General features: G+C 46.3%; 1 protein-coding gene across 1 annotated transcript; it reads right to left on the minus strand.

Annotated features, from left to right (window-relative positions):
• Nucleotides 1-115: 115 nt before the first annotated feature.
• CAMK1G (calcium/calmodulin dependent protein kinase IG) lies at nucleotides 116-15345 on the minus strand. The gene is made up of 13 exons (XM_040536005.1): nucleotides 15047-15345; nucleotides 10322-10439; nucleotides 7436-7564; nucleotides 6846-6920; nucleotides 6423-6561; nucleotides 6172-6295; nucleotides 5536-5611; nucleotides 4863-4975; nucleotides 4384-4462; nucleotides 3887-3974; nucleotides 2664-3085; nucleotides 2015-2145; nucleotides 116-943 (listed from the first exon to the last, which is right to left on the minus strand). The coding sequence occupies exons 2-12, from the start codon at nucleotides 10411-10413 to the stop codon at nucleotides 2052-2054; spliced, it is 1431 nt and encodes a 476-aa protein (XP_040391939.1). The 5' UTR covers nucleotides 10414-10439; nucleotides 15047-15345; the 3' UTR covers nucleotides 116-943; nucleotides 2015-2051.
• Between the last annotated feature and the right edge of the window lie 9493 nt (nucleotides 15346-24838).

Here is a 24838-nt window from a genome sequence, read left to right on the forward strand (position 1 = left end):
TCCCTCCTAGCTCTTTCTTCAAAGAACCAGGTCACAGAAATGGAGAATTTTATCTCCATTGTACCTGTACAACATACCTATATTTCTACTACTAAGAGAAACGCAATCTCATACTCAGATGTGAAGTCAAATGTCTTGTTTGACTTTCTGCCACAATCTGCTTATTTACTGTGTAACATTTTGCCAGAAAGTACCAGAGGGAGCAGGTCTGCAGCTGCACGGGGAACGCTTTAGAAGGGACTTAATAGACCGTTTCCACATCAAATTTCTATGAATAACCAACAGGCACTTTACAAAACAAAAGTCAGCTTTATTAAGCAAGTATTTATTGTGCAATTATGGACTTGGAAGCAGGGAATTTAGACCTCGCTGTGATTATTATCAGACATATGGAGGTTGCTAGCAGGTTGTCTCCTTTTGTAGCTGAAGTGAGAACTGCACAGCCTGGGCAGCTGCTTGTCACCGAGCTGCAGAGAGCTGAAGCCTGGGAGGGACTGAAATCCGAGGAAGGGGTAGGGTGCAGGTTGTAAAAATAACTGAGCTGCCACTGAATAAAACTCTGCATGGCTTTGGTTTATAGGATTTATGCTGTGCTGTGCAGTGCACTTATTATGCATTGGACAACTAAACAGTATACAGAAAACAAAAGCTTTACAGCATCGAGCAATGTTGTATGGATAATATACACTGAATATGCTAGCAGCAGCCTCAGACTTTCCCTTGCTAAAGTGCCTTGTCCCAGCATTAACGATTAAGAAACACGCTGAGGTCACTGCACTGATGGATTCCCAGGACTGATGTGCCGCTCGTCACCCGTCGGTCGCTGCTCTCCGAGATGCTGCTGCCCGTCCGCTCCTGGCGGGACGCAGCCTCCTTTGTTCTTGCTTGCACTGCTGATGTCTGGCTTTGAAGTGCAGAAAAGAGTAAAACAGCCCTTCTGTTTCTGCAAGAGAGAGAATTTCAATTGGGGATTTAACTTTGTTTCACTAGACCGCTGCCTTCACAATGTGCTCTGTTAATAAGCAGCAGCACGGGGGTTAGGAACAGCTTAGATCCTTTTGTATGCTGCATTTATAAAGGACTATTACATGACTGATCATCGGAATTGACCTGTTTGGAGTCTGTAGTAGATCTTACTTGCATTTGTCTCATCTATTGATCCTTTGTACATTACAGTTCTGTTTGTACAATCTCATCAGTAGAGAGGGTCATAAAAGATGAGAGGACGTAGCTCACTTGATGTAGTTTTTATGGAGAATTATGCTAGCATATGCTCACCTTTTGAGGAATGTTTTTTTTCTCCCAGAATCTAATAGCAATACGTCTTACTGCTTGTATACAACGTGGGGCAAATATTTAATTCTGGACTAGCTAAGAAGTTATCTGAGCTATGGTCAAACCAGAGGAAATTTTCCTTTTTGTACTCTGTTATTTCTTGCTCACCTACAAAACAAACATCTCCATGCAATGCTCTCTGGTAACAAAGCAACCTGAACTGCCCTGCCTGGACTGAATCTGGGCAAGGGCTGGGCTGTTCAGGCTGCAGGACATCTCCCGTCTGTGCTCAGCCACCAGCCAGCAGCTTGTTGTCAGCCCTTTGCTCTTGGCTGCTGCTGAGACCCAGCTGAAACCCCCTGGTCCCAGCTGATGAAGCTGTTTGGTTCCAGTGTGATTCTCAAAGAGTAGTTATTAATAATTGAAGTGTTTGATATACCAGGTTCATGCTTTGCTTCCTTTCGTACACTTCTTGTACAAGCCTGTTGTGGTATAAGAGGCTGGCAATAACTGCCTTTAAAACCAATTGGTTTTAGAGTCACTGGACTGGCCTAAATGGAAGCTGAAAGACGATTTCTTCCTTGGAAGATGATTTAGTTAAGGTGTTTTTCTGTTGCAGAAAAACTGCAAAGACAATTTATTTCGTGCACAAGCACTTTGCTATTCTTGCCGTTCCCTTTTTCATGCTGTAATGGGATTAATTGAAAGCAGCTTGGTCATTGGGTTGTGGTGCACTTACCGCTGGCGATGGGGGAGCCTGGTGGCTGCCGTCCTCATCACATAATCAAACAAACTCCAGTCTGCCCAGTCCCACAGTGAGAAGAGTGTTTACTGTTTTTCATTGGAACAAGAACTTCTGATTTGAAATGACTGGATAAAAATGGAAGAATTGGAAGAGGAAGATTGAAAATATATATATATAAATAGCAATGTTTATGATCATTCTGCAGGTGAACTGAAGTTGTATTTTTAATATAAAGAATATCATCTGCTGAAAGCAGAGTAGGGGTGCAAGTCAACACTGCAGCAAAGGCAGGGTGCACTCAGTCAGCAGCAGCTGAGTAACTGGCATCAGCAGCTTTAACCATAGGCAATTTCAATTTCTGGAAAGCAAATGCACTGATGTAAATGGAGTGTGGCAACCAAACCCCTGCCCCCTCAGCTCACTGCAAGCCTGGGCACCGTGCCTCACCTCATGCTCATACGAGCACAGAAGATGCTTGGCTGGGCACCGCCACCCAGCCAGTCCAACGTTTGCTTCTGGCCTTTTTTCTCCCTCCTTTCTACTCCACCTGGAGCTGGCAACTTATGTGCCAGGCAACTACTTCTAGGGAGGGTTAGTCCCATACACTTAGTCAGAAGTTATGCCTAATGATTTGGATACCTACTGGGATTTTCCAGGTCTTTTAAGGAGCACCGTCTCAGAGCAGAAGGATGCCTTGGCTTTCTCGTGCCCCATGCAGGCTGGGCTGCAGCCACAAGTTCTGGCTGGTGGGCTCTGGTTGTCCGGCGAGACCGGGCTGCTGCCCGCAGGCAGCGATCCATTCACCGGGGGGTTTTGCAGCTTTCCCTCTCTCGTTCCTGTGTCTTGCTCCAGCAGAGCAGGAGGGTTGGGACAGGCTCGTGCAGGGACCAGAGGGAGCGACGTGTCCTTGTCATTGTTCGGCGTTGGTGGCCGGGTGGCGCTGGGCGTGCTGGGTCTGGATGCTTCTGAAACTTGTATAACAGGGAGGGTGCTTCCAGCTGTGGCGTGACCATTCATGTGGAGCTTCTTCATGTGGTGCACCACGACTGCAGCGTTGAAGGCTTGCTGGGGAGGAAGACAAAAACCCCATGGTGAGTGCCTAGGAGTGTGGTGCTGTGCGGGTGCAGAGGGATGAAGGGACGTCTCCTGCTGCGGGATGAAGGGACGTCTCCCTGCAGCAGCAGCAGCAGCAGCAGCACGGGGGGATTATGGTGCTGTACTGGTTAGCACTGCCTGAGTGTTTGCACAACGTGTAGAAAGTGGGACGTGCTCTTTCCTGGCATAAACACTGCGGTTTCCCCTGACTGCAAACTGCTGATGCTTTTGAAGATTACAACTATTTCTAGATAACGAAATCAGGGGGAACAGCTGTAAATTACCCCACAGTGTGAAACGGAGACTCGAGCTGAATTTTGAATGTAAGTATTTAAAATACTATCATAGAAGTGGTTCCTATGGCATTCCTCTCTCCACCTAAATTCTTACAAAAACTCTTGATATAGATGAAGTACCAATTTATGTCCAAGGCTGAAAGAAGGAAAAGCTGAATTAAGCTCACAAACCTGCTGACGGAGCATCTATTTCATTCCCCTAGGACAGAGACAAAAGTCCTTTTCCCCTAGCCTTTATTTTGTTGGCAAGGGCGCTATAGGGCAATGTATTTGGTAAATGTACCAGTGTGCAATGCAGCAGAGATTATTGGTCCAAACACACTATAGACAGTAGCTGCATATGATTTTCAGGCAGCCTTTGGAGGATCTCAGCTTTTGGGTGCTTACCCACACAGCCGAAGCCTTGCTCATTGCTAGATGGCAGCAACTGGCATTTGTTATTGAAATGGCTCTAGGCTCCCAACAGCAAACTTACCCTCCATTTGCTCTTTGCAAAGTTTTTCTGAATCTGAGCACTGACAGATGGGTATATGTCACGGTGAAGGGCTGTATTTCCATTAATCCTGCAGATGGGGAGAGAAGAAAATGGGCTCGTAGGCAGATGGCATTTGTAAGGCATTCCACATTCTGGAGGCAACTAACTGCTTTGTACATTCAATCAGCAATAATTAAACCCAAAGGAAAAACAGCAACAAAATGTAACACAAACACACACTTCAAAGCTTGGAAAAGCTCAGAATGGGATTTCTTCTTTGCCTCTGTTTATGGAGACAAATATTACACAAATTGTATCTTTAATTATTCATCATTTTCTTTCTTCGCACAGAAGAAAGAAAGACCCAGGGCCATGCGGAGGCAGCTGGTGACGTTAGCAAGGGGCTGGGGGGACACCTCCGTTCTCAGCTACCACCCAGCACGGCGGCTGGCAAACCCCCAGGGGCAGCAGTCGCTGACGGCACCCGCTCTGCTCACCATGGGTGCCGCAGGGCTTCTTCGCAGGTAAACCTCGTGTTCGGGTTCTTCTCTAGCAGGTGCCTGATGAAATCCTTGGCTGTTTGGGAGGAGAGGAGAAGCAGAGAGAGAAAAGGTTATTTCCTCCCTGTTCCAGGATGCGATCCTAATGGGACATGGCACACACTGGCAGACAAACACTGCAAAGGTCAGCCCCGAGAAGGAGGTGTTCGTACCGCCCTGTTACACTGATAAAGGGAGGTGTTTGTAGTGAGCTGCTCCTGATGAAAAACTGTGTACTGGAGATGTACCTAACCTCACGCTGAAATGAGGTGAATCTGAACTGAATTTTTCACTGCCAGTGGAAAACAAAACAAAACAAAAGTCTGAACTGAGCAGATTTAGAAGATGCTTTAAAGAGCAGCTGCAGAGCAGGGGCCGGGAGCGCGGCGGCTGTGCGGGGCAGGGGGAGCAACACGCTGCCGGTGTCTGAGCTCTACCTGACTCGGAGATATCGTCCCAGAACGGAGACTCAAACTCATAGTAGCCTTCCTTAATCTTTTCAAACAGTTTGGATTCAGTCTCTTCGTAGAAAGGAGGGTACCCACAGAGCCTGGAAGAGAGCAGCCCAACAGACGGCCTTCAGTGCCTGTGTCCGCACAAGCCTCCTGAGCCCGGGTGGGCTGGGCACACGTGTGCAGCACAAGGAAGCAAGTGACAGAGGAGGCTGCTCTAGGGATCCATCTGTCCCTCGCATCTGAGTGCATTGGGAAAGCTGCAGAAAAGAGTTAAAAACTTAACTGCAGCAGCAAAAGGACAAAGCCACAGCTGGAACGTAACTGCATGGTGTGGGAGGAAACGAAACAAAATGTACAGAGGAAGATCGAATGATACTTGTAGACAACTGAAAAAAAACAAAGGATAGGATGAGGCACATAATAGAGAAAAATGTGATTCCTTTCATCTCCGCTCTGTTTCTTGATTCCCAACATCCCTTTTGTTTCTGTGGTGTGGTGAATCTGTGCAAAGGAAGAACACTGCTGTGGTGTTACTGCAGGGAAGGAGGAGATTCGGCATCGCCTCCACTCTCACTTCCACACTGCAGAGGTGTACGAAGCAGTACACGAGTTGGGAAACTCATGAAAAAATGGGATGCTCTTTGCTTCTACTCACAGGATGTAGGTGATGACTCCAATGGACCAGCAGTCCACGGCTTTGCTGTATGGTTTCTGGGCGAGGACTTCAGGGGCTGCAAAAAAGCAGAAAGAAATGAAAATTACAAGCAACAGTAAATGACTCAATACTGGGAGAAGGAGGAGTTTCTTGTACACTTGGTTCTGAGGTATCAGTGCAGAAGCCATTAACAGCCCTCTTTACCAGTTGGTCTCTGCTTTTTGTATCTACTTTATACCATTGAACAGAAAGAACCACTGAGGATTTCTGCCTGCACCCTGAGGGTTTGACCAGCAAGCTGCTGATCAAGCCGATGCAGTTTGATTGACATTAAACAACACCCCATTGTGTTAAAATTATTTTTATAAATTTTCAATAAATACATGAGTAACAGAGAAATCTATTGCTTTTAGAATTATCCTTTTCGTGCGCTTTTAAACACTCTGGGATTCTGCAGTCTCTAAACTCATCTGCAATCCATTTCTTTATGTAGTCTCTGCAGTGCATCCGTGACTGATGTGTTGTTGTTAACGTGATTATGTATTTTTTCCTTTCTGCTAGGCAGCGTGCTGTAAATGCACAGCCTTTTTCCCCAACAGTCCACCTGTACAGCCCCGTTCCTGGTCCTTGGCTTACCAACGTATCCCGGAGTCCCGCAGGCAGTGGACATGATGCCATTCTGCTCCATTTTAGACAAGCCAAAGTCTGTGATCATGATTTTGGAGTTCTCTTCAGGAGTAAGGTAAAGAAGGTTTTCAGGCTGTGAATACAGAGAGTCAAGGGCTGAAATTTGTGGTGGAAAAATGAAACAGCAGAAAGTCATGGGACAGAGAAGGGGAAGCTAGGCAGCTGCAGAGGCAATGCTGTGGCTGAGGGACAGGCTTCACCTTTAAGTCGCGGTGAACTATTCCGTTTTCGTGGAGGTACTTCACTGCTGTCAGCACCTGGTGGATCACCACGCTCGCGTCTTTCTCAGTGTAAACCCCTCGCTCCAAAATCCGGTCAAACAACTCTCCACCAGACACCCTGTTGCAGTGGTAGTTCAGAAAGAAAAAGACAGAAAATTAAACAAAGGCAGTCGTGCTCTCGCCTCTGAGGTGAGCTGACTTCCTCCTGCAGCAGAGGAGTTCCTGGAGCAGCAGCACCCTGCGGGGCTCAGAGCCAGCAGAGTCCCTGAGTGCACCTGCAGAGCACCAGCAAGCAGTCCTGGTAAAACGCACAAATTCACACAGAGCTGTGCTGAGATGCAGTGCCTTGCCCTGCTCCTGCCTCCTGCTTCCTCAGAGAAAAACGGCCCTGCTCGTACTTACAGCTGCATGACCAGGTAGAAGTGGGTTGTGCTCTCGTAGATATCTTCCAAAGTCACAATGTTCTCATGCTTTATTCTGCAAAGATAATCATGGGTCAGAAACAAAGCCGACAAGGAAAAAGGTTGAAGACCTGACAGTTGTCTTGCTCTTATCACAAATGCAAGTTCACTGGGCTGTTTTGTGGCTGATCCGTGCAGCAGGAATCATTGATGCCACAGCAAGCTTCCTTCGGAGAACCTTCTGTGCCAGCATCAACACCGAGGGGCAAACCCTCAGTTTTTGAGCAGCTGCCTTCTCAGCATCAGGTGTATTACTTGGACTGCAAAAGTATTAACTCTGGTTCTCCCTTCCGTGCCTGCTCTTCTGCCTGATCTGTTACATTTCCCAGACTGGGACAGCGTGGCTGTGGCGGAGTTACAAACCCGGCACGGGAATGAGAGAAGGAACGCTCCTAGTCTACTAAGTGACACCAGTATTTATATATGCTTTAAAAAGATATACTTATTTCTTTGTATTAGTCTTGCTCTGGAGCCACATCTTGGGAAAGGATGTTTGTTCTACTTCGCTTTACAACATGTACACATACTCACTTTTTCAACACTGCTATTTCATTCTCCAAGCTGCTGTCCCTTGTGAGAGGAGACTTCTTGATGCATTTCAGAGCAAAGAGCTTGCCAGTGCTTCTTTGTTTCACTAGGAAAACTTCCGAAAAGGCACCTCTGCAAAGAGGAGAAGTTGTATTTCAATAGATGCTGCTCCTGTGAACTGGGAGGACAGTTACAGTGAGAAAGAGGAAAAAGCAGAAAAACCAGTCTAGTAGTAATTTAAGTCTAAATGGATGCTGATTGTAAAGCTGGGACTACATTTCCAGCAGCCCCAAAGTTAGGATATGCAATAAAAGATTTTGCAATATGTATATATATAATAAAAATTTTCTCTGTAGAGAAAAGGTTAAATTTGCATAGTTTATCATGAAGCTGTGTTGAGGGAGTGGACGAATTTGCTCTCTGTGATGGAATTAAGTCACATTTTTCAGGACTGTGCAACGACAGGAAGCGTTTTACTGCTGCATGTGCCAGGCTTTGCTTAACTTCAGCCGTCCAGGCTTGGAGCAGGCTGCTGGTGAGGCAGGTGGCCAGCAGCAGGCTTCTCCAATCCTTTGGGACCGCGGGGGATTTTCCCAGGCTAGGTGCGAGTCCTGCAGAGATGACCACCCCTCTAATGGGGCTGCCTGCAGCTTGAGTGCTCACTGCGGCTAACGGCCCCAGGGAATGATCAGTGACCTCCGTTCCAGCCAGGCCAAATTCCTGCTTAATACATATTGTGTCTCCTCAAAGGGCCTTTATTTTAGCCAAAGCAGTGCTCCACTTTCCCTGGTCAGCATTGCCCTGAGGATTGAGACAGCCAAATTGCAGTGAGGAGAGCCCAGTTGTGTTGCAGTTGGGGTATATCAGTCAAAGTTTTGTGTATATAGAGAGGAAAATGACTGGATAACCTTAGCCTGTTCCTTAGTATTTCCATTCAGCATTTAATGGGTTTTTCTCTCTGTTTATACCTGCGTAACCTTAGTCACAAAGTGACAAGTGAGTGCCTAGTATGTTCCTGAGGGGGTTCAGCTCAGTGCACTGACAGGTGGGTATTTATAACATGTCTTAAGCTTGCAAGTCTGTTAAAGGTTTTTTTCATGCAGCAGAACACGTGTCTCGGGACAGAGACAGTGCATACTTTGCCAGGTCACTCCCCAACAATCCTCATCAAATGAACAACAGATTAATTGATGGCAGTTAAATGGGACAAGCCACTGAGTCTGCAAGCCCTGTGGGGCGCTGGCAGGTAGAGTGAGGAAGGTGAGCGCGTGGAAGCATGCTGTCAGCTGGGATGTTATTGCAGCAAACCCAGTAAACAAGGGCAGGAAACCTATACCTCCTGTAATCCACTAACAAAGAACCCAGGGCACCGTGCAGGTGGGTTTGGTGAGCACGGAGCTGTGCCCATCTGGCGCTTTGCTCGTGTGTCTGCGTTCGCTACTGGCAGCCAGCGACGATGCAGAGGGAGAGCAGGAGCCCAGGGCAGCTCCGCCGGGCCCTGCTTTCCTCCTGCTTTGGTGCTGTGAAACCACGTGAAACACCATGGGGGCTGTGAGGAATTAGGACTGTGCCAGGACAGGTTCCCAGCAAGGTTAAGAAATTCTTTTAAAAACAACAACAAAATAAAAAATATTTACTTTCAGGAAAGCATCCCAACAGATGAATTTGAATCTTGGTTTCACTCAGTAAATTATTTGTAATGGCCTTCTGTCCTCTGGCTCAAAAATCAGCTGGCACGGGGACTTTTTCCTTGTTTCACACATTTTCCCTTTTTATCCATTTGAGCGCTGAAGGCTGTTTCATGGAAATTCTTTTCATGTTCCTGAAAACAAGGAGTGGGCAGGGGTGTCTTCTCTAAGGTCCCTAATCCAACAGTTGTGGATGCTCTGGGAAGACGATGGGAAATTTCCAGATAGTTTTAAGTCCCCGATCTTCATTTATTTTCGTCAGCTAGCTGAAGCAGTGTGTGTGGAAAAAATCCCAATTTCTTATACTAAATTTTCCTACTAATGTAATAGTAGGAAATGAACAACCTACAAATCAGATGCTGGGGCATCTGTTCTATATATCTGTCCCAAACAGTTTATAATAATTATGCCCCTTATTAAAAAATGATGAATCAACAAGTTGGCTAGGAGAGGCAAAACCTTTTTTCTAGCCTCATTCCTTTAGGGAAAAATGCTGGGTAATTTAACTAATTTCGGAGGCTGACCAGGAACACAATAATTTAAAACATAGCCGAGCTCTGGAGTAGCTGTTTTCTGGAAGCTTTGCTGTGGGTTCTAAAGTCAGAGAAAATCTGGACGTGGCAGAATCTCCTATTGGAGGTAATTCAATTCCTCCTCCGCCACCTTGGAAACGCTTTCTCGTCTCATTCACACAAATAGGCAAATTAAGCTGTTAATTCACAGAGAAATATCGTACAACTTGAACATCCTTGTTCTTGTTTCATCCCTCAAGTGATTCAGGGTTTATGAGCTAAATACACGACGTTATTATAGCTCTCAGAGCCATCCCTTGACCTTACTCGACCTTGCAGCAGCGAAGACCAGTGCGTTCACAAGGGAAAGAGCAAAAACTTAAACACAGAATCACACAGGATCACAAACACGCTGCATTGCAGGCTTGGAGGGCAAGGAGGGAAGCACAGGGCTCATGGGGTGCCATGCGATGGGGATGAAGGGCTGCTCCGGTGCCGCTCGGTGAGCATCAGCACCAGTGGGAAACCTGCGCTGGGCTGCGGCACCCCCGGCTCGTCGGGAGAGCGCTGCTGGCTCGCCAGGAGACGTCTGCTTGTGCCACTGGCCCATGCCACGGTGCCCTGGGAGGGACTCGCTGGGGAGGCGATCTCTAGTGTGGCTCTGCCTGGGGAGCAGCCGCGGTACTTACGATCCCAGGGCCTCCATGAAAATGAAAGTTTTTCGGATATTGCTCGTCTGTTTCTTCCAGGAGCTGCTGTCATCCTCTTCCTTGCGGCCCATCTCCTCCAGAGTGGAAGCAGGGAATGCTGTGAGGAAGAGGAGGAGAGAGCTGAGAGATGTGGCAGAGGCTTGCAGGGAGAACAGGACTAACCAGGAGCTAGCACGCTCAGGATGCCATGCACAGTGCTTGCTTGGATTCAGACTTTACAACAGCTTTGAAGGATGTAAAGTTTTGTACTTTTTGTACTACTTTTGCTACTTAACATATGTTAGAGCTGACTGTGTCCCTGCCGTTACGTCCAGCTCCAGCTGCCCGTGCAGAGCAACACCAGATCAGCTGGGTAGGAACCAGTGGCCATATGGTAATCCAGTCTTGTCAGTACACCCCTCTAGTGCATGTAGGCAATTACAAATGTTTATATTGTGCTTCATATTGAGTGCTAAAAAGCCCTGCTGAATGGTTGCTAATTTTAGCTAAAGCATCCATGACTTAATGGATTAAAAAGTTAGGTACAACTAGCAATGCAGACGGATTATAGTTGAGCTGCTTTATTGCTTGAATAATAAATAGTTTAAAGAGCTTGTGACTGCAGGGAGGGGGAATTGATATAAAACACTTTGTTGATCTGCCTTGGACAGTTTGCACTGCTGTTGTCCTTAATTGCTGTTAATTGACTGCTCGCTTCATTCTGAGTCATGACCTTCCCATTGCCTTTTACTTGTAGGGCTCTCACACCCCGGTGCCCGCTGCTGGTGTGGCAGGGGGTGCCTGTGTTCCCGCACGGGGCCAGGAGCCTGGTGCTGCCTCTCTGAGCCGCCCCTGCTCATGGGGGGACAAAGGCAAAAGGGAAACACAGCCGGGTTTTTACCAGGCTGACTAATCCTTCGCTCACGGTGGCACAACGGTCAGAGCAGAGAACGAGGAAGATGCAGCTTCACGCGGTAAAACCCCTGCTCTGCTGGGTGGTGGCTGGGCGCGTGTCATCAGCGTTGGAGTACGAGGGTGCACGTAATCCTGCCTGCTGGTCAGCACCTGGGTGCGATGCCCGGCTGGCAGCACCTCCGGGCGGCTATGCCCTTGGCCGGGTCCCAGCCCGCCTCCCCGGCTCCCCTCCCACCTGTAAGCGCTTTAGAGCCGGGGCTGAGCAGCGCTGCGGTAATGCAGAAGGTAAGACTCAGCGGTGTGGGAGCTCGCCGGCGTGGTGGGAGAATTAGTTACAGCTTACACAAGGTCTGGGAGGTGTGAAATGTTATACAAACATCTAAGCACTCTTAATAAGATCAGGTCTAACGTTACAGAACTAGGGGTACACTGGAAGGTGAAAAAGAAGCCCTGAGATTAGAAAAAATTGTCAACAAACATGGCTTGTCGCACTATCGGGATACAAAATAAATGGACTGAAAACATCCCTGGACAGAGGGGACTGGGTGCCGACAGCAGCAGCTCTGGCACGTGGAGCGTCTCCTTTCCCAGCAGCAAGAACAGCTGCCCTGCAGCCTGTAGGGTGCAGCTGAACCAAAGCCAAACCAAACCTTTTGTGTACAAGTAAGTGTTTGGAAAAGGGGGAAGTATGAAAGCAGAGAAAAAGCTGAAAGATCTTGTTTCGTGACAGACAGCTCAGGCACTGAATTCCTCCTGAACCTAGTTTATCTCCTTAATTAGCATGTTCAGGATTTTGAGATCCTTGACACAATTTTTAAAGGTTGATTTAACAGTATGGAAAACAAAATTGACTCCATTGCAAACAGTTGAGGGCTTCAGTCTATAAAATCACTAAAGGCCACTGTGCACTTGACCTTTATTTACTTTCTGGATTCTAACGCATGTGTAACTGTTACAAATACAAATCATTACAAAAAGCAGCCATAACTTGTTGCTTAGAATCAGTGAAGATCAAAAATTCTTCACAAAAATGCTGGTCACTTGGTAGAAACCTCTTTCTGCCAATATTCTGAGCCCCACAAGTGAAGTTTTCACTCGCAGTCATTCATCCATCCCACCCCTTCAAACCTCTCCAGAACAGGAACTTCCCCAAAAGAGAATTTTCAGCAGAGACGTCGAGCTGCGGATGGAAGGCGCCTTTTGTCTGCCCTACCCAGACATAAATGCGTGATGCTGGGGGGTGCTGAACAGCGGGTGAGATGCAGATGACCTCTCAGTTTCTGTCAAGCCAAGGATACAAGCAGAACACAAAGCAGGTCAGCCCGGCCCAGGGGACGAGCCGTGTTTCCCTCTGGTCCCACCAGCCCCGTGGGGCCGTGCTGCCCTGGCGAGGTGGGACCAGGCCATGCAGGGGAGCTGCAGCTAGGTGGGCTCGGGGCTGCCACCGCATCGCAGCTGGTCCAGAGACCCCACGAGAGGGGCCTGAGCGCTGCGCCGGGCTGGGGGAGCCGGGGGGGAACCTGGACGGAGCTGCGGGACGTGGCCAAAGGGTTGGGGAAATCATGGAAACTGATGGGTGTCTGTTACTTCACCCCCTGCGAGCACAAGTGTAAAATTTGCCCGATGTTGGCTATTTTAAGCTCGATTCTCTTAGTATTTTCACTTTTCACTCCTTATGAATTCAAGCAATTTCTATTTTAGATAGATTTTGCTTCTAGAAGGAAGATAGTAACGTGTTTTCTTTGGTATCCTGTGAATCATCTGTTCGTCTTATAGTTTCTCCTTCTGTCACTCCATGTCTACAGCATTTTGGTTTTGCTGATACCTGGAGGAAAGGCTGGATGAATAGCTCTGACTCCATACACGTGTATTTGATTTCCTGCTTTCTCAGTTTTTCTGTATCATCATGAACAAGTCATTTCCTGCCTCAGCTCGCCTTTCTGAGAGAAAGGGGAGTAAGTGGTGCTATTTTGGGAGCAAAATAATGCAATGTTTGAATTGCCCAAAATGTAAAGCTGCATATGTACTCAAGTGATAAACACTTGCCCATCTTCCTCCTTCCTCACGCTGGATCACATTCTTCTCAATACTTTTTCCTCTCCTGATGCACAGGAAGCTGTTTGCACGGGGGCTTTGTGCAGAACACAGAGGCCTCGCAATCTGGCTGTGATACTGGATTACAGGACCTGTGATTTTCCTGGTGCAGGCTTTGTGAACTTGTCTTTCACTTTGTCTCTCGGTCTGGTTAAGCCACCTGTTGCACTTGGCAGCAGTTTGAGAAAATGCAATGTTTGATACATTTGTTGTCTTTTTTTTTTTTAATTTAAATTTATTTATTCAGTCTCTTTTCCAACAATGTCCAGACCTTTCTCAGTGCCAGTACACGGCGTACAGGTAAACAGGGTTTATTGGATCTATTCGCGTAGCTGAAGCAGCTTTGCTTTCCACAGGAATGGAAAACATCATAACAAAAGTTGGGCAAACAGACTTTGTGCTTGGGCTGGCAGGTTCACCTGCCATGTGATGTGTCCGTCTGCACGCTCCTGGCATGCTCCTGGCACGTGTTGATTGTCAGCTCCATCCTGACGCCCCCTTTGCCTGTGCAGCATCCCTTGCCTCGGTGGGCAGGTTTTCCAGCCACAGCAGTGGAATGCGTGGAGGGAGAATGGGATGGAGCGGACCCGACATGCACCTGCAGAACACACCATTTTAAACTCCTAATCCAGAGAAAGGTCTGGGTTTGCCCATTTGCCCATCCGCTCTTGACGGTGCAATAGCAATAATATGTTAGGATCGCATAAAAAAATGGAAATGCTTATTAATGTATGTAAAGACCTTTGAAGATGAAAAAAACCTACTTTACACTGCTTTAATTTGTTTAGTTTCCTTTTCCTCATCATAAGAAATAAAGCAGTATGTAGGACTTCAGCCTGATAAGTATATGCTGAAAGTAGTAAGTAGTTTCAAAATGAATGTCTAACCTTTGGGCTCTTCACAGGCTAAGTCAATAAATGTGACTGCTGCTGTACTCTGTCTGATCCAGCAAATGACACATCATTGCTTAGAATATAATGAGTGTTATTATGACCTTGCTTAAATATTTCCTGTAGAAATTTGTTCAGCTTTCATATCTCACAGTAACAAATCCATCTGCAGACAGACACTCTGCTTCTGAATGGATATACTGCACTAGCAAAATTATCGTAAGGCATGATTAATAGTCTTGTGACAAAGTTACATGTGTAGGGGGAAGAAACATGCTTCTTTCATGATTCTGCCTTTAGAATTAGAAAAAAAAAACTTTAAAGAAAAATAAGGGGGAGAATACAAAGTCAAAGGATTTGCTTTAAAAAAAATACACCAAAACAAGCAATCTGCATGTGAATGAATTAACTGACAGGCCAGCCTCTGTGTTCAGGGACAAAAGAGCAAGAAATCGAAAACATCAGCTCACCATTAAAAACAAATCTACATTAAACCACCCCATTGTTTCAAAAGCAGTGTGTTAACTTAGTAGCCCTTGATGACCACTTGCAAAATCACATTTTTCAATATAAATATGTCAGATTCTTAAAATACTTTTGAAGTAAAATGTCAGAAGGCAGCTTTCTATGAAACTGCTAAATATAACACACGAGTGCAGTAGGATACTAGACTAACAGCCTGTGCACAGAGGTCCTCCAGGATTTTCCTGTTAAGAGATACAATTCATTAAAGAAAACAAACAGGTTAGCCAGAATCCCACCTGCTTTGCTGCCCAGAACAGACAGGAAAGGCGAACGGTTATTAAGGAAATAATATTTTGCTTACCCAAGTCAGCAGAAACAAAGCAACTCCTGCTCCCCCGTGCTCCTGCTCGGCTCCCGCGGGTCTGGGGGACTGGAGCCTGCCTGGGCGCTGGCAGGCAGCCGGCTGGCAGGGAGGGAGGAAGGAGATGTCTCCGCCGTGCCGGTAGCTAGGCAGCACTTACAGGGGAGTAAATTGACACGAGAATAAGCTGCTTGTGGGTGTGCATGTGCGTGCACGTCTCTGTCAATAACAGCAGCGGTACCTGGCAGCGCCGGTGCGGGAAGAGGAGCGCTCCCCAGCAGGGCTGAGGAAGCTGCTCCGCTGCCTGGAGGATGCCCGGGTGCTCGCAGCTGCAGCAGCTGCCCTCAAGCAGCCAATTTGGTATTAAAACAGTCCTTGGTGGAATGCAAATGTAACTTGCCTTAATCAAACAAACACCGCGTTTTCTTCCTGTGAGGCTGGAAGTGCCGAGGGGCCACGCAGGACGGGACGGGGCTGGACAGGGTTTCCTACAGACTGACCTGGGCAAGTCGGGTGCTCCAGCACCTCAGCACTCACCGCCTGGTCTGGCAAGATGATGCTCTCCACCATCTTTATATGGCACAAAACCATGGAGAAAAATCATTGCAGCAGGGATTAATCTCTATCAACAGAGTTTTGGACTATTTTAAACCATTCACTGCCTCTGTTTTGACTTTCAAAACCCCTGTGCCTGTTGCCTTCCTGAGAAGCACAGCACATATGAATATAGGAAATACTAATTATTCGTCAATTTTTTTTCCATAATGTAGAATTTTTAAGGTTGGCAATAACAACTTTACTGACTGCACTCTCAGTTGATTTACACTGCCATCTAGAATAATGCATGAAAAATGTACATATCATTGGAAAGTTTAGTTTAGTTTTATGTCAGGCAGAAATCAGCTCTGAGGCAATACTAGGAAAAATCCTTTATTTTAAAGACTTTTTTAATCTTCAGTAGCTTAATTCCAAGGAGAAGGCTGTTTAGTATTTTCCTTTTCTTTTTTTGGCTGAACTCCATCACTCTAAGCTCCACAGTGTGAGGATTTTGGTCAAAATTTCTGGATGTGGATTCAAATCTTAAGCTTTTCTTCAGCTTCAGGTTTTGGTGGAATTTGCATTGATCTGATCATGAAACCCTTGTAAAGCTTCACCTGTTCCTGCCTTCAGTGCCTCTGGAATGGCAGCACCAGGAGCTGCTGGTCCTCAGCCCAGCGCTGAGTGGCCTCATCTGGTTTTCTTATTGACATCCTTTGGAATTTGTCTACTTTCTTACACTCTATCAGCAGCTCTTGTGCTAACTAGCAGTTGAACAGCCACAGCATGCTGCTGGTGGGTAGCTGCTGGTAGGTGAAGCCTAGCTGGGTGCTTGGCAGTGCTGTTTCATTTTCCGTCTTTTCAGCCTCTCCTGGCCGGTGGCCGGGAGTGGGGCTGGGCACGAGGACCCCCTGCCCATGGCTGCGGTGGGGGGCACGGCACAGGAGAGCTGGAGCACCGAGTCAGGCCAGGCTGAGATGGTCACAGGGTGATTAAGGGGAAATGAAATTAATGGTGACACTATGCAGGATAATGCGATTGCCTTGAGAGAAGTTTAAGGTAGAGATAATGAGAACAAAAGGGAAGCATTTACTGCACTCCAGTCCTTGGAGTTTGGGTGCTGCTGTCAGCTGTATTGAAAATGAGATGCCTGCGATAAACTCAGCTGGAGTGGGTAAGCACTCCTTGTTTTGCTCCTGTAGCACTTGTCAGTGTCTTATAAATCTTATGGAAAGAGCACAGCTGCAGCAGGACAATGCCAGGCACAGTAAAAGCAGGAAGAAACTTGCTTGGAAACATGGAAAGCAGAGCAGTGGGTGAGAGCTGCAAAGATCCCAGATCATCAGTGCTCAGGGTTTGGCCTTCAGAAACACACTGAGAAAAACACCAGCACCCCGGGGGGAGCAAGAGGTAAAAAGTCCCCTTGTGTGCTTTGTGGTGGAAAGAATCCATCGAGGTGGCGGCGCTTGACCTTGCCTGACAGAAATCTGGGACAACAAGCAATCCAGTTCAGGGACTTTTGCCGAGCTCTCAATGGGCCTGCATTAAAATAGCAGTTATTAACCAAAGACACACAGAGCCAGCAACAATCTAGTTTTTAACAGCATGAATCAGAAGCGAGGAGGTGGGATGGAAGTGGCAGCACAATGCAGGCCTCTCAGAGACGCCAGAAAGGCTCCTACAGCCCTGGCCCTGCATAGGCCTCGGCTGCTGCCCCCAGCATCAGGGGGCCGCAGGGAGCGGCCTGTGAGGGACGTGCAAGAAAAACGCATCCGGTCTTTGGTCCTGGTGCTGGGTTTTGCCACCAGATGATGCCAGAAACCTTTGCCTTGGAAAAAATAAACCGGTGGGACTTAGCTCAGGTATCCTCTGGTGATGAAGGACCTGTAACGCTTCTGTTTTTGTGAAGAAGCGAGACAAGGAAATGTCTCTGAGTATCATCAGTGAGAAGGCAAACAGGGTGTTGTGGTTTAGCCCGGCTGGCAGTCAAACACCACACAGCCGTTCGCTCACCCTCCCCCCTCCCTCTCCGGGATGGGGGAGAGAAACGGGAAAGTGAAGCCTGTGAGTTGAGATAAAGACAGTTTATTAAGACAGGGAAAAGAATAACAACAACAATAATAATAATAATAATAATAGTATTAGTAGTAATAATGTGTACGAAATAAGTGATGCACAATGCAATTGCTCACCACCCGTTGACCGATGCCCAGCCTATCCCCGAGCAGCCGGCCCCCCCTCCACCCCGGCTAGCCACCCCTATATATTGTTCAGCATGACGTCAGATGGTATGGAATACCCCTTTGGCCAGTTTGGGTCAGCTGTCCTGGGTCTGTCCCCTCCCAGCTCCTGCTGCATCCCTAGCCTGCTCGCTAGCAGGACAGAGAGAGGCTGAAAAGTCCTTGGCTTGGTGTAAGCACTGCTCTACAACAATTAAAACATCAGCATGTTATCAGCGCTCTTCTCATTCTAATCCAAAACATAGCACCCTGCCAGCTACTAGGAGGAAAATTAACTCTGTCCTAACTGAAACCAGGACACAGGGCAGCCAGGCCATTCGCGCAGGAGGCTTCAGCAGGGTGGTTTTCAAGCAGAGCAATGTTTTGAGATGTGATGCCTGAAATGTAAACACAAGATCAGAAAGCAAATACCAGGAACTAGTGTTGGTAGTCTCAGGGTTTTCCAGGAGCTTGACTCATGGGTTGTAAGCCCTCAGGGCTGGCACAGCACCAGCGGGGCAATCCCCTGCTGCGCAGAGGTTTCGTGCCAAGTCCCACCCAGCGTCCTGGGCTGGGGACAAGGGACAGGGTGCAGGTGACAGGGTGCAGGGTGCAGGGCACAGCCCTGCTGCTGGCTTCGCTCTGCTGTGGCATCGCAGGAAATCCCAGGCTGGTGCCAGCAGAGAGCACTGCAGCACAGCCAATGAAAACACTGACTTTGGAGCAAAAATAGGTAAATAAGGACCTTTATAAGCTGTGCAGCCAGGATTTCTGAGCAGTGGTCAAGGGAAGGTATTATTCTAGACAAGCTCCTTGCAGCACCGTGTAATTCAATTATGTACTCCTCACAAGTGGAATCTGTAGGCATTATTTGCTTTCCTTTGTTGCTTTAAGAGTAAAACACAGGCACTGGCTGCGAGGCAAGGAGGTTCATTCATTTACAGTGTGACCTGGAGTGTGTTGATCTGGAACTAGATGTTTCTTTGAATCTATACTGGCTCTATTGGAAAGAGTTGCTCTTTTCTACAGACTATTTTCTGTAAACGAAGTGGTTAAATTGTTAACTGAGATATCCAAAGAATTTAGCAGCAGGTTTTGCACATTCTTCCTAACCTGGTAATTAAGGTCCTGTGAACTAAGTGGTAACCATTCATTTTAAAACGGTAAAGAATCATGTAATTAGCTCCTAATAAGCACTTGCTGTTAATTAAGCTCTTCAGTGGTACATTTACTGTATAGCTTGATTACCTGCCTCTAAATAATTCCGGGTAGCACTTCTCTTATATTGCCATTGTTTCCATAGACACCTGTCTTTTGGGGACGTGTTCTGATGTGATACAAGATCCACCATCCCCAAATTTACAACAAACCCATGACCTAAAGATCAAACACTGTGGGTTTGGGTTTGAGACTGAATGTCTTCATGTTAAGAATGGCTCCTTTTGAATCAAATTTAGTTTGTATTGCACAGCTGCAATCCACAGTGGGTATATTTGATCATGCCCCAGATGCTTGGCTGTCCTGCTTGTGGGCTTTTTAGCTTGGCATTCCCTGTCTGCATAGTTTCTGTGATATAGTGTATTTCCCATGTTGATAATTCATACTGAGAGTTGACTAATGGGAAGTAGCAGCCAATTAGGAACCTAAAAGGGCCTTTCATTAGCTTTTTGAAAAATTAAGTACTAATTATGTAGGTTTGAATAGATATTTACTCAAGGGGTTAATTATGCATCCATAAAAAGCAAAACTTAATTCTATGCATCTGGGGGAGGAGAGGTCTAGGAAATCATGGCAAGTTCTGCCTGTTGAGCTGTGGGCATGAAGCTTTGGGACATGCAGCCCTGCAGCCTCTGTTGTGGTCGGGGCTTCTCAGCACGTGGGGAGCACCAGAGGGAGCAAAGGATGGAGGTAACTGATGGGGGACAGGGGTAGGGAGGGCTGCCCCTCTCTAGCCTGCTGGAGAAGGTTACATCTGTCAGTCTTTGCAGGGAAAAAGATCAATATGTGCACCTGAAATTCATAGTTTCCAAGTGATTATTTTGCCACCTGAGGCAGATGGCTGTTTTAAAAAATATAAAAAAGCATCAAATAATTCCCAGTAAAAATATGTTTCTCCAGTTATAAATATTTCAAGATGCTGAAATCTGGCTGAAATACTAAGAACACTTTTTTTCTTTGTCTGCTTATTACTGTGTGCAGTAAATAACCAAGGAGATAACAGTACTGTAGATTTTAGCTTAAGAAGGAATCTAATTAGATTCTTTTCATCTTGTCTCATCTGGGATTATGTGTGTTTCTGCTAAGCTTTTTTTCCCTTTTGGGCCAGATAGCAGCTTCAAATCACTTTTTCTGTTTTATCTGCAGTTACGGGCACAAGCACAAGAAGAAAAAACCCTCTGCACTGTCTGTAGGTGAGACACTGACACCACTGCCTGCTCTGCTCAGCAGTCCCAGAGGAGGATGGGGACAGCCTGGACCTGGCTTTCCATTGCCTCTATTTCTGCTGGCATCACACAGCCGGTCATCCCTGGCTCTGCCAGTGCAGCGGGAACAGGGCAAAACACTGGGAATGGACAGCTCAGTTATGATGATAAGATCCTGAAAAACTGCATGCATCACTTCTGGAGAAACATGTGCAAGTCCTACCAAACCAGCTCTGCATTTTTAAGCTTCTCATGAGAATCATCACTGAGTTTGGAAACCATGACGGAATATCGGAGAGAAAACAGGCATTCGTAATAAACTTATATCCTGGCTGCTTTTATGTTATTCTGAGTTTATAGGGAGCTCCACCTGCCTGTGAAATACCCCTGGCAATATAGAGGAACTCAGTGCAAATGCTGACAAATGTACAGACTAGGGATAGCGTTTAGGAAGTTATGCACGAAAGAGGTTTTTGTGACTCCTTCTGGATTACCTTTCTCTCAGGTGCAGTATGATGTCATCTGAGATTTTGTTTAAATGAGTGATGTCTTCAGCATAATTGCCACATATTCCTCTTTCCGCAGTTTCCTTGGCTCACTATTGCTGCTTCACAGCAAGTTTTAAGGAACACAAAACTGAGCTACAGACCAAAAGTCACCCCTAAAGCCAGGGCAGCACGAGCAAGCACGCAGCTCAGCGAGGCAGAGCAGGCAGGATGCGGGGGCTAACTCCTGCAGGAGCAGGCGTGTTTGTTTTGGATTTTGAGTGATGACAAGTGAGCAAACAAGATCTGAATCTCACATCTGCTCCGAAGACTTCTCATACTCTCTGTAAGTAGCCAAAACATATCAGGAATTGGTAAGACAACATGTCTGATGGATTTATGCTTTTTTTCATCAGCTTACTGAAAAGTTGAAGCGAGATGACAAAACATTTCATAAGCAGTCACAGAGTCCATCCCGCTGCATGTGGGAGTACCGATAAAAGCCAGCTTTGTCTGAAAACGTAAACTGCACTTTAGCACCCTGGACTGGCACTTTTTGAAGTTGTCCTCACGCTTTCATGAGACTGACCAGCAGCACTCGGGAGCGTTTGCTTTACTCACCTATGTGTAAACTGGCCAGAGAAACAGCGTAGTATGGTTTCCCAAGGTGCTGTTACTCCTAATAAGCCATTACCTTGGTTTTGTGATGTTTGGAGAAATTTTTATCTTCCCAGATCCTGCTAGATGTAGTTACTCAGAATATCTGTTTTCTGACTATTCGGAAATAGCTCTGGGATGCCTGCTGGCAGCTGCCATGGTCTGCTATGACACAGGGCATATATCCAAGCCTATTTAGACACTCCTTTCTCTGTTCTGTGTAAGTAGATGATGGTTATCCTTATGGGTAAACAGACTGCCTTCCAGGTACTCCGTCATCTTCAGGCACACCATGCAGTTCTTTACAGCAGCAGTAAATCCAAACCACCTCTTTTCAGCAGGATTCTTCCCACCTGCTTCCTATCACATCTGATGCTGTACAAGACAGATGATGGCTTTCGTGCTCAGCTGACCTCAGCCTGCCTGGAGCCGCGCACCATCTCTCTTGAGTTGGTGACATCCCCACGTAGCCTCCTTTTTTTTTTTTTTTTTTTTTTTTTTTCTCTCCCCTAAAAGTAAAACTTTTCTAAGCAGAACAGAGACTAAGACTAGAAGAGCTGCGTAAATGAAGGGACAAACCAGCTGCAGGGGGGGATTGATGGGAGAGGTGCTGGCAGATGCATGTGGTGAAAATGGTTTTGTTGTCAAGGTCTAAAAGTGAGTAGAGAGCTACCTAGTGGTCACTGGGAGGAAGGTGAGTTTTAGTTTACCACCCCAAATATCACGCATTTCCTAGAATTTTCCTTAGTGAGCCTGGTGGAGGTGAGCTGTTCCCCCAGTGAATGATATGAAGTTAGGCTTAGGGAACAGTGGTGAACAAAAAAAACAAAAGTTAGGGGGTGCAGGTGTGTTCTTTAAACTATCCTTTTGCTGAGAACTTTTCGTACAAGACCAGAACTATGACAATGCTTAAAAACAGCACTGAAAAGTGCTGTAACTTCTAAGCATCTGGGATTTATATTGATGGGTTTTGTACTGGAGCCACCTCCCTCCTCATAAAGCCGCACATCAGTTTTGAGACGCCTGACAAGAGACCACCTGCCTTTCTCCTGATTTATTACCAGAGTCATCTGGTGTCATTTGATTCCTCCCGGTATGAAACCATTCATTATTTATATAGCCAAGAACTAGAAATAGCTGTCAGGTATCCATTTTCAGGTTGGCAATGGCAGAGAGGAAGGCAGGGTATTCTGAGCATCTCTATCAAAGAGTAAGGTGTAAAAGGCAAATTGCTCATGAGGCTGCCTTAGAAGGAGCAAAATCAGGAATGGAAGTGCTATTTCCATGTGAGAGGCTGCTCCAGACCCCCGGGGCTGCATGCAGCACACCAGCGTGGTGTGGGGAATGCACCCCTAGCATAACGCTGTCTGTGCGCTCACCAGCAGCCCCAGAAAGCACCAGTAGGAGCTGGCACTTTTTTTTTTTCTTTCTGCTTAAACCAGCCTGTATGTTCTGAGCTCCACAGATCTGTCTGTCAGGCTCTCCTGACTTTAAACATCTGTTTTATTTTTGCTTCCCAAATATGTTTCTTGGCTATGATCCATGTTGTCTTGCATCTTAAAGTTTCAGTCTTCTGGTTCATAATGATCTCACAGCTTGAACGGCAACAAAAACTCTAAGCATCTCTCATAAGGCTATTTGTGAAAAATCAACAAAAGGCAATGGTGATGATGCTCAAGAGCTGCTTCTACACAAAATGAACATAGATTTAATACGAAAACTTCATAGTTACAATATTAAATTTTATATTTCTTGTGTGCATGTGTGTGATTTGATCAGTGAGTGCTGCCTTCTCTTGAGATACAGTGTAAAACCAGATTTCAAAAAAAAAAGAAAGGCAAAAGGCCAGACATGATGGGAGCTGGTAGGAGGCATGGGATTCGTGGCCAGGAAAAACCAAGCTCCCTAAGAAAATATGGTCCTTCTGGAAAAGAAAAGCCTCTGTAGATTCAAATGAGGACTTGAACTCATTCTCACATGGTGTTTTTCTGAATTAAAATGGTAATATTTTCCCCGGATAGATGAAAAGCAAAGTCTGCACTTTACTGGACACTTCCTAGAAAAGCACTTTCTACTTTTTATTTTCAATTGCCTTCCTCCTCTGGTTTAAAAGAAATAAATCCAATCACACATGATATATTAATGCAGATCACTGCCAATGCAAGGAGCCAAGCAGTGAATATCCTGGAGGATGTGGATGCCAGCTCCTCGGGGGACAAGAAGGATGCTTGCCAAAAGGAAGAGAGTTTCCAGAAGTTACTAATGAATTTGCAGACATAGCCCAAAATGGTATGTCCAGGCATCTCACTGGTATGAAACTCTTGATTCAACATGGCTTTATTATCTGTGCTTGTTCAGCACGAAACACTTTGCTTTTGATTTACTAAGACCGAACTAACAGTGTTACCAGCAATGGGTTGCACCAGTCATGCAATGTGTAGTTTGTACCAGCCACCACAGCCCACCCCTTCCATCATTCTCCAAATATCGCCCACCAAATCCTCTACATCCTCTGCTGAGAATGAAGCATTTTTAGATTTTAATAGTGAGTTCTCATTTTTTGTCACACGTTACTTGTCTACTCTACATGAAGCTGTGTCTGGCTGTGACACCAGTCCTGTTTAAGGTTCTCCTTCGGGCTGGGCTCCCTCCCGGCTCCTGCTGCGGGCGCAGCAGCCTGGTCCTGCTGCAGCTGCACTTGGCACCACTGCAGGCAGGGTAGCACGCTTCATGTTAGCAAGTATTTAATTCCTGCCCGTTTCTCTTTGTTGTCTTTTTAATATATTTTGGATACACCTTTAGCAAACAATGCTGCTTGCCTAAAGACAGCTCTCTGGTATCTTTTCTCTGAAGTACAGGGCAGGTTCCTGCTGCTCGCTGCCTCTCCCGTGTAAATAGACTTTCACAGGCACCCCATGTTTTGCTTCAGCAATAACATACACTGTAGTCCATTAGCATGCTGTTAATTTGCAAAATATTTACTCCTTGAGGAAAGGCTTTGCCACAGAAAGGCTTTTGCTGTCAGGAGAGAGCAGAATATCGGATAGTTTCCCTGGGTGCTACAGGAATGGATTTCAACACGCTGCCTGCCATGCTGCTCGCTGGGAGCAAGCTGGGCTGGCACCGGGTTTGGATAACCCCCTGTGCTTCATGTTCTGCCAATGAAACCATGTTTATCAGCAGTAGTTGATTTGAACATTATTAAACTTGGATGTTCAATATTTGTTTGCTTCCCTCCTCATACCACAGAAGCCTGTGCTCACTTCTCTCCCTTAGGAAAAATAAATTAAAAAACTTTTTGTGCAAAGGAAGGAAGAGAAAATCAGACCATTTACCTGAGGCCACAGAATTTCTCAGATATCCATTTCAAGGTGTTTATTGCAGCCTTTCATCCTGTCCCCTGACTGCTAAGACTAAATTCCCTGCCTGGTAACAGATGGGATGCCAATTTATTTTTAGCAGTTTGTTTGC

This window comes from Cygnus olor, chromosome 24 (genome assembly GCF_009769625.2).
Source record: "Cygnus olor isolate bCygOlo1 chromosome 24, bCygOlo1.pri.v2, whole genome shotgun sequence".
NCBI classification, from domain to species: domain Eukaryota; kingdom Metazoa; phylum Chordata; class Aves; order Anseriformes; family Anatidae; genus Cygnus; species Cygnus olor.